Source organism: Agelaius phoeniceus, chromosome 14 (assembly GCF_051311805.1).
Source record: "Agelaius phoeniceus isolate bAgePho1 chromosome 14, bAgePho1.hap1, whole genome shotgun sequence".
Taxonomy (NCBI): Eukaryota; Metazoa; Chordata; class Aves; order Passeriformes; family Icteridae; genus Agelaius; species Agelaius phoeniceus.
Window position 1 is genome coordinate 15,862,012 of NC_135278.1, and position 9,349 is coordinate 15,871,360.

Below are 9,349 nucleotides of genomic sequence, written 5' to 3' on the forward strand. Positions count from 1 at the left end.
GAGCCCCAGAATCCCCTTTGCTGCCGGCTCTGGGGAGGGTTCCCGCATGGAAAATAAATCAGCGCGGGGGTTCCAGCCTGGGCAGGGCGGGCAGGTTCCCGGCGCGGGGGTGAAAATGCCGCGCAGAGCCCGCGCAGCGCTTTCCGTGCGCACCTGAGGGTCCCGAACGGAGCCCCCCGGCCCCGACCTTGCCCTGGCCGGACGCGCAGGAGTTTCCCGGGACTCTCCGGGTGGAAAACGGGGATTTCTGCCCCTAATTCAGCGCAGCTGCTGCGGGCGGCGGGGCCGCGCTTTGAAGCGGAGCCGGGGAGGGAGGGAGGGGGGGTGGCGGAGCGGGCGGGGCTGCCTTAAAAAACACCCCAAAAACAACCAAACAAACGAAAAGCAAAGGAAAAACGGGACACAAAGCCGGAACTGCTGCCCGGCTCTGTCACAGCCCAGGGGTGGCCCCGGGTGTGTCGTGCCGGGGACACCGGAGGGGCCACGCGTGACCGGCCCGCGGGGGCAGCGCGGCGGGGCCAGAGCGGGGCACGGCTCCCTTCTCTGTATCCCTCTTTTTCTTTCCTCCCCTTTTATTTATTTTTTCCTGCCTTCTTCTTTCTTTTTCTACCCCTTTTCTCCTTCTTTTCTCTTTATCCTTCTCCTTTCTCTTCTTTTCCCTCTTTCTTTTCCTTTTTTTTTTCTTTTTCCCTTTTGCGCTGGTTCTGGTTAAACGTTATTTGCACTTTTGTTGGAAAAGTGGCCCCTAGTGTGCAATTATGTCAAATTTCTTTGAGTTTTACAATTTAATGGAGAACAGTAACTCTTTTATTGATCCTAGACGGGGCCGGCTCCTCTTCCCCCTCTCCCCCCCCCCCACCCCTGTGGCTCTCCCCTCCCTCCCCCTCCAACCCCCCCCCGTTACTCCCATGAAATGTCACTCAATGTTTCTTATGCTCCCACCAGTTTCCAAAACAAACAGAGGAGGCTGCAGCCGTCTATTGACTCAGTTGGATGCAAGAGGATCTCGCCGTGGCCGCTGCCCCCCGACGGGAGCCGTGCCGGGCGAGGGGCGCCGGGTGCCGGCCGGGATGGAGCCGCCGCCGCCCGCCTGAGCCCCGCTGCCGCCCGGGGGGACCCCTGGCAGCCCGGGGGGGATGGCGCTCAGCTCCCGGGCTCACGCCTTCTCGGTGGAAGCCCTGGTGGGACGCTCGGCCAAGAGGAAGGTGCCGGAGGGTCGCGATGAGGAGCCCGGCCCCGGCTGCCGGCCGGCTCGCAGAGCCCCGGAGGCGGGTGGGTACCGGAGGGAGCCCGGAGGGGAGCGAGGGCGGCCCCCGGCCCCGGCAGCCTCCCGAGCCGCCCCCTGCCCTTTGTGTTCCCCGCAGAGAAGCGGCCCAAGGCCGGTGCCGAGAGCCGGGCGGGCGGGGTGCAGGTGGAGCTGCAGGGCTCCGAGCTCTGGAGGAGGTTCCACGACATCGGCACCGAGATGATCATCACCAAGGCCGGCAGGTACCGGCCGGCCCCCGCCGCCGCGCTCGGGCTTTGCTTTCCCGTTTCGGTTTTTATTTTTTTTCCTTTCTTTTTTTTTCTTTTTTTTTTTTTTTTTCCTGGGGGGTGACAGTGTTATTTCTTGGGCTTTTTATTTTTGTTTTGTTTCGTTGTCTCAGGTTTCTCTGTTCTGTTCAGATATTTCACTTAGTTCGCCCCTTTTCCCTCTATTTTCGTTGAGTTCGATTTTCCTTCCTCCCGACGCCCATTCCCAGTTCCGCAGCCCCTCTTGGCTCTCGCTCAGCCGCTGTCCCTGTGCCCTGTGCCCGCAGGAGGATGTTCCCGTCGGTCCGGGTGAAGGTGAAGGGGCTGGAGCCACTGCAGCAATATTACATCGCCATCGACGTCGTGCCCGTGGACTCCAAGCGATACAGGTACGGGTACAGGTACGGGTACAGGTACGGGGGGAACGGGCGGGACCCCCACACCCCCGCGGGACCCGTCCTGCTCTGATGGCCGCGATCTGCGACCCGAGCGGGACACGGGGGGCACACAGGGATGCTGGGGGGCCCGCACGCACCTATAGAATCTATAGGTGTGGGGGGCAGGTGGGGACGGGCTCCCGGCGGCTGACGCGGCCCGGCCCGGGCCAGGTACGTCTATCACAGCTCGCAGTGGATGGTGGCGGGGAACACGGACCACTCCTGCATCACCCCGCGCCTCTACATCCACCCCGACTCGCCCTGCTCGGGGGAGACCTGGATGAGGCAAATCATCAGCTTCGACCGCGTGAAGCTCACCAACAACGAGATGGACGACAAGGGGCACGTAGGTGTGGGGCAGCCCCGCCGGGGGGGCCGGGCAGGGGCAGAGCAGCGCCCCGGGGTGCGGAGCATCATCCGGGGGGCAGCGCCGGGAGGGCGGGGGCCGGTCCCTCCTGCCTTGGGGCTCAGCGCTGGGTCCTCCCTGAGCCTCGCCTCGGGTTTTCTGCCTGCTCTTCTCCCTCCGGGGGGCTCAGCCGCCTCTCCCCCCGCACAGATCATCCTGCAGTCCATGCACAAGTACAAGCCCCGCGTCCACGTTATCGCCCAGGATTCTCGCTTCGATCTAGCGCAGATCCAGTCGCTGCCGGCCGAGGGGGTGCAGACCTTCTCCTTCCAGGAGACCGAGTTCACCACCGTCACAGCCTACCAGAACCAGCAGGTACCGGGAGCCGGGGGGATGGAGAGCCCCGATGGCACCGGGAGCCGGGGGGATTGGAGAGCCCCGATGGCACCGGGAGCGGGGGAAAGGAGAGCCCCGATGGCACCGGGAGCCGGGGGGATGGAGAGCCCCGATGGCACCGGGAGCCGGGGGGATGGAGAGCCCCGATGGCACCGGGAGCCGGGGGGATGGAGAGCCCCGATGGCACCGGGAGCCGGGGGGATGGAGAGCCCCGATGGCACCGGGAGCCGGGGGAATTGGAGAGCCCCGATAGCACCGGGAGCCGGGGGGATGGAGAGCCCCGATGGCACCGGGAGCCGGGGGGATGGAGAGCCCCGATGGCCGCGGCCGCAGCTCCCAGCCCGTCCCGCTCCCCAGTGGCCCCTTGATTTCACCCTGCAGATCACGAAGCTGAAGATCGACAGGAATCCCTTCGCCAAAGGTTTTCGGGACCCCGGCAGGAACAGGTAAGGGCCGGGGCCGCCCCGCCGCCGCCCCCCGCCCCCGCCGGCCCCGCGGCTGCGTTCAAGGCGCTCTCGCCCCGCAGGGGGGTCCTGGACGGGCTCCTGGAGACCTACCCGTGGAGACCCCCCCTCGCCCTGGACTTCAAGGCTTTCGGCGCAGACAGCCAGGGTAAGTGAACCCCGCTCGCTGCCCCTCCCGGCCGCACGCCCGGAGCCTCCTCGGGCGGCTCGAACCATCAAAGATAACGAGGCGCGCCCAGAAAACGAATCCCTGCTTTTGGGGGAGTTAATTCCGCGTTGGTTTGGATAAAATTCCTGTGAAAGTGGATGCGAGAAGCCGGGAAGAACAGGATGAGGGCGCGGGGCTGCTCCAGCCCCCGGCTGAAATCAGAGTTAGATGGGCAGGAAAAAAATATCTGAGTGTGCAGGAGGCTAATTTGGAGTCGGGTTGTTCCGGCTTTGATCCTGTTACACTAATTGCTTCCAACCGGGTTGGGAATATCAACTACAAACGTGGTAGTGGTGACCGCCCGTGCTTTCTGCAGCGGCAGCTTCTGCGCCGACAAATGCGTTAGGAAACAGAAAATAAAATTATCTGGTATTTAGGATGCAGCAGTCGCACAGAAATGCAGAGAAGAGGAGGACAAATTTTCCGGGAAAATGCTCTCCTTCATCCTGACAAGAGCAACCGGTCCTTTATAGCATTTTCTCAGAAAAACGGCTTCAGAAAGTAATATTTGAAAACAGATTGCTCATAGCGCCGAAGGGAAAAAACTAACAGCTCATTTAAACCCTTTAAACCCTCCAAGTTGGGTTTAAAGTCGCTAGTTAAATTCTCGTTTACGAAAGGAACTCTTCAAAGTTTTGGGACACACCAAGTCACCCCTGGGTCTGCCGGGAAATGCTGCAAAAATCACAGCAAAAATTCATTTTCTGCAGGCGTAAAAATGGTTGCACAAAGAAATCAGATTCGGGAGAAATTAAGAGGTTTATCAGTTGTAAAGAGAACTAAAATTATTATCATTATTGGTGGTGGTAGTAGTAGCAGTTTTATTAGTATTATGAATAGGTTTTTTACTAATTTTATTTTTAGAAAATATCCTATGCAAAAAGCTCCTTTTGAGCCTGTTTGCCAGGGGAGAGGAGGTGGTGGATGAGCTGCATGAGGAATGAAACAACAGCAATTGCAATGTTAAGGACATTAAAATATTATTGTACTAATATAATATAATATAATATAATATAATATAATATAATATAATATAACATAATATAATATAATATTACAGCTACCTGGGATTTTTGAATTTTTTTTCTTGTTTAATCTATTTGGTATTTTTCTTCAGGACGGAATTCCTGGACTGATATAAATATAACAAAATCTGAAGTTCTACTGCTAATAAAATATATTTCTGAAGAAAAGCCATAAAACTGAAATCCCAAAACTCTAAAACCAGGAGGTAAATTAAAAGGAATTATGACTAACATGCTGAAGAAAAAAAACTGCCATAGAATTTTTATTTTTAAGCCTAATAGGAAGGGCAGAAAACACCTGCTCATTGATCTGCTCCATTGTTTCTGCTGCAATCCCCATTCCCAAACTTGCTGTGGAGTTTGGGTGAGATTATTGCTCGGGATGTGAGATTATTGCTCAGTGCAGCAGATACTGACCCTGCTCTGCTCTGCTGTATCCGGCCACGTAGGGATTCCCTCGCTGCCTCACACACAAATATCAGCTCAATCCCGTATTTTACTTGACCCAAAGTCCCTGAGCCCTGGAGGACATCAGGATATGTCCAGGGAGAGAGGACTGGACCCTGCCCTGCTGATGTCAGGACTGAAGCAGCCGCTGACATCAGCTGGGAAGGGTGAGACCTTCACGCCACAAAACCTTCCTGGATTATTGTGACCAAGGGCTGGCCTGTGAGAGGCTCTGCTTGTTGGGAGTTTGGAAATTAATTTGCATCACATTCAAAATCTTTGTGTTTTTAAGGTTTTTTTAACAATTTGCTATACCAGCAGCTATGGTTCAGTTTTACAGTTGATTTTGGGTCGCTGGTTGCGTGTCAAGTCGGATCAGATCCCAGCCAGGCACTGTATTTGTAGGAATTGAATGTAAATAGTAGCACAAATGGATCCACATTCCCTTACATCCTTTCCTGTGATTTTGGTAAGAAATTGAAATAAAGTGGGGGGAGGGGGAAACCCTGTGGAAGAATTTGGTAATGAGTGTGCAGCAGACATTTGGCTCTCCACAGGCGGGAGATGAAACCAGCATCTGTGTAGCACCAGGGCCGGCTGCTCCCTGCACCATTCCCACCTCGGAGCAGCCATCCCATCCCTGCTTCATTTTTACTCCTTGGGGTTGCTTTTCTCCTGAATTCTGAAAGTGTTCATTCATCCCTTTGAGAAAGGAGGACGTTCACATGACTTGTGAGTTTGAATTTCTGGAGACACCGATAGCATTCAGGGGAATGTTTCAAATTGCTTGGGAAGCCAAGTGAAATGAGTCAATTCCTGTGAGCAGGAAGGTACAAAAAAATTCTCCATCAGGCTGAATATGCTTTTTTGTTCTTATATCCAAGGGGGAAAAAACTGTCTGGAATATGCATGAAAAAATAGGGAACCTGAAATGGCAATGGTGTGGGTATAGCAGGGGAGGGTTATCGGTCGTGCAGCCAGGTATGGATCCAGGTGTGTATGGAGCTGCATTTACCATGATCCCAGTCCAAGGAATGGGATTAGACACATGCAAATGTTGTTTTTAGACAAATACCAGCTAGCAATAACCATTTATGCATAGATCTTCCCACTTCCCGGGAGCTGGTCTTTGGAGCAGGTTCGTGTTTGGATGGACACCGGCAGCCGGGAGCAGGAGTTCTCCGAGGATTGCTTGGCTGTGGACACCAGTTAGCCCAGCCTGGATGATTTCTGTTTTCCTTTCCAGGTGGGAGCTCCAGCTCTTCTCCAGTGGCCTCCAGCGGTGGGACCCCCTCTCCTCTGAACCCCCTGCTCTCTCCATCGTGCTCCCCTCCCACGCTTCACTTGCCTGCAAGCAACCTGGGCATGTCGTGCCCCGAGAGCTTCCTGCACCCCCTCAACGTGCCCCTCTACTACAAGATCTGCCCTACGAGCTTCTTGAGACAACAGGCACTCCTCCTTCCGAGCCACGAAAAACTGGGAGCCACCAACCCACACCTTTTACCCCACTTCATGGTGGATGTGCCTAAACTGTCTTCCCTGAAAAACGCCAAAGCCGAAGACTTAAACGCTCAGTGCCTACAAGCCCCTGGTCCTGCTGGTCAAATGCTGTATGGATTACATGCATCTGGAAACATTTTCCCATCAAGTCCCATTGCTCGGGAAGCACTTAATTGTTCTTTACATCCTCCATATGGCTTGTATGGTTATAACTTCTCTGTGCCATCCAGACTGATGAATGCAGCAGGGCATTTCAAAGTGAGTGACAGCATTCCGGCTGCTTTGAGGGACGGCAGATGCAATCACTCCAACTGGCACCCCACAATTAACCACTGCCTTTAGTGGGATCAGAGAATATTTCTGAGCTGTGTAAAGCAAGTCCTTCTTTCATAGCCAGGGGCTCGTTAGTTATTGACTCTGAAATGCTGCATGGTACAGGAGCAGGGTGGGCAGGCATTTAATCCTTTTATTTTGTGGACAGAAGGGTTGTGTTTGGGAGGGTGGAGGATCTGGGAGGGTCTGAGATGACCCTGAGGTGATACTTTTTGGCCACATTTATGTCACAGTTGTAGGTTAAGAGCAAACTGTCAGTCACCTTTTTACTATTTGCACTCTCGAGTGGGGACATTGATGTCTGTATTTCTACAGCTCTGTTTTCTCTCTCTCTTGCTTGCCTTTAGTTAGCTCAGAGCCCTGGGGAGCTGCTGCTCACTCACTCAAGTTTTATCCCTAATTTCAAAGGGACTCTCCAGGACCTGGACTTGGCAAAGGAGCCACATCTGGCCAAGCACTCAAGCTTGTTCTTAAGTTCTCTTGGCTCTAATGGGTCCTAATTAACGACATAAAAGTCCCTCATTCTCCAAGACCCAGATGCCTCCGTTATCAGGGTGGGGACATAAATCAAATACCTTAAATCCAAGTATCTGCTGCCAGGGTAAAGAAAGGCAGGATGAAAGATGGATGGGGTGAGAAGCTGCAGGGGTGGCCCAGAGCCCTCCTTTCATTGCACACCCTCCAGTGGCACCAGCATTGATGGCCTGGTGGGAAGGACAGGATGGGGTCACACATCTCTCCCGTGGTGAGATGGATCCGTGCTGGGGACATGGAGGATGCATCTCAGAGAGTTGTGTGGTGTGAAACACCCCCAGGAGCCTTGCAGGACAATCCTTTGACCCAGAGCTCTCAGCCCCAAGGGACACAGAAGATCCACGTGGGATCTCATCCAGCCTTGCCCGAAGGAAGGGGCAGGGATGTTCCTGGCTCAGTCCCACAGAGAACAGAGATCCTTTATGGAGAATTACAACTCTACAGGCTCTGGAACACGAGATTTTCAATTCCTTCCAAAATCCCTGTTTGTTTTCTTGTAACCTGTGGATATTTCTGTTATTCGTGTAAATAATGTCCAGCTCCCAAGGGTGCCATGTAACTCACAATAAATCAGGACACAGGTTTTATTCTTTATTTGATTGATGTTCAGTCTCTACCTAAAGTCAAATTTATCACTTGATTGATGGCAGATATTGGAAAATAAGGCTTGGTTGGGACTAGCCCCATTTTGGGATTAATCTTATATTTTCAAGCACAACACATAATAGAGGGATCAGGCACAGGCTTAAGAATCAAAACTGATACCAGGGTTTTGATTTTATTTTCATCCTTAACAGATAACAAGTTCCAACCAGAACAAGCAACATCAGAAGCTGCTAAATTAACAAAAATTACACTTTTATTTTCATGAGACTTTGATGAAATTCAGACAACATTGGTTTCCCTAATTTTCCTGATGTGGGTGTTCACAGAGCCCCCAGTGATGCCAGTATGAAATGGGAAATTGTGATAAATGGTCTGTACAACTGTAAAAATTAACAAACCCGCTTTCTTGGGCTGTTTCTTAGCAGTTTATCTCACTATTTTTATTAAAAAAGAAAAAGCTTTTTTTTTTTTTTTCTTGGGAGTCCTTATTTCCAATTTGGTGGTGACTGAATTCCCGTGGCAAGTCCACTGCTGGCCCTGGCCAGGCTCTGTCCAGCTGAGTGACCCCAACTCAGCCCCCACATGTGGTTGTACTCCTGGGCAGCTGGAAGGCTCTTCCTGATCAGTCACGGATTTGTGCAACAGGGAACTTCCAATTTTCCAAATATTTGCGGTTGCATAAGATATTCCAGAGTTGCTGGCCATGAGCTGTAATCCAGTAAATCAGTGTCTGGTTAAAAATGTGACTGATAATGACTGGGAGAGATATTTTTGGTGCAGTGATTTGCTCCACCAGGAATGATGCTCGGCAGATTCCAGTGGAATTGAGCTGGATCTCAAAGCGCCTCCGTGGGTCCCGTAGGATCCCAGGTTTCACCACCCTCCCTCATCACAGCCACATGGAAAACACACCCAGAGCCTGGTCCCTGCAAGGTCTGAGCGTGTCCCAGGGGTGCCACACTTTGGGAGGGTGCTCACCAGGCAGATCCAGAAATATCAATTTGTCTGGGTGAGAGGTTGGCACGGCGTGAGAAGAGCTGCTCGATCCACTTTATCTGAGGGTTATTTCCATTTTCTTTGCCTTCATCTTCATCTTTTATCCTTCCACAAGGAAAGAAATAAAGTCCAAGAAATAAAAAGGATTTGGGTGGTGTTTTCAAGCAGTCATAGCTCTCTGTCATGTCCCACCAACGCCACCTCAGAGCTGACCGAGCTCCTTGGGCCTTCTGGCATAGGAATATTTTCCATATCCATAACAATGACTCAGCTGGTTCACTCACACTATAAAATAGATGGCTTTGCCTAGATATTAAAATAAATGTGACCCCAAAAGTAGCTAACCTGCACTCTACACTCTCAGGGTCCTTTGTAAAACAGCCGCTAGCAGGAGCTGAGTGGCAGAACTCAAGAGAATAAATCAGATTAATCAATATGATTTATTAAATGTGAAACTGGGCAAACTGAGGTTGATATTTCAAGCAAGCCCATGTGCCTGTCAATACAATTCCATCACGTACTGCTTTGTATTTCTTGCCACAAAT

At 52.4% G+C, this 9,349-nt stretch overlaps 1 protein-coding gene across 1 annotated transcript; it reads left to right on the plus strand.

The window, feature by feature from the left end:
* The first annotated feature begins 980 nt into the window (after positions 1 to 980).
* TBX22 (T-box transcription factor 22) lies at positions 981 to 8,857 on the plus strand. The gene is made up of 8 exons (XM_054641669.2): positions 981 to 1,272; positions 1,365 to 1,488; positions 1,800 to 1,901; positions 2,121 to 2,295; positions 2,506 to 2,670; positions 3,073 to 3,137; positions 3,218 to 3,303; positions 6,082 to 8,857. Exons 1-8 carry the CDS (start codon positions 1,137 to 1,139, stop codon positions 6,675 to 6,677), a joined length of 1,449 nt encoding a protein of 482 aa, XP_054497644.1. The 5' UTR covers positions 981 to 1,136; the 3' UTR covers positions 6,678 to 8,857.
* Positions 8,858 to 9,349: the final 492 nt, after the last annotated feature.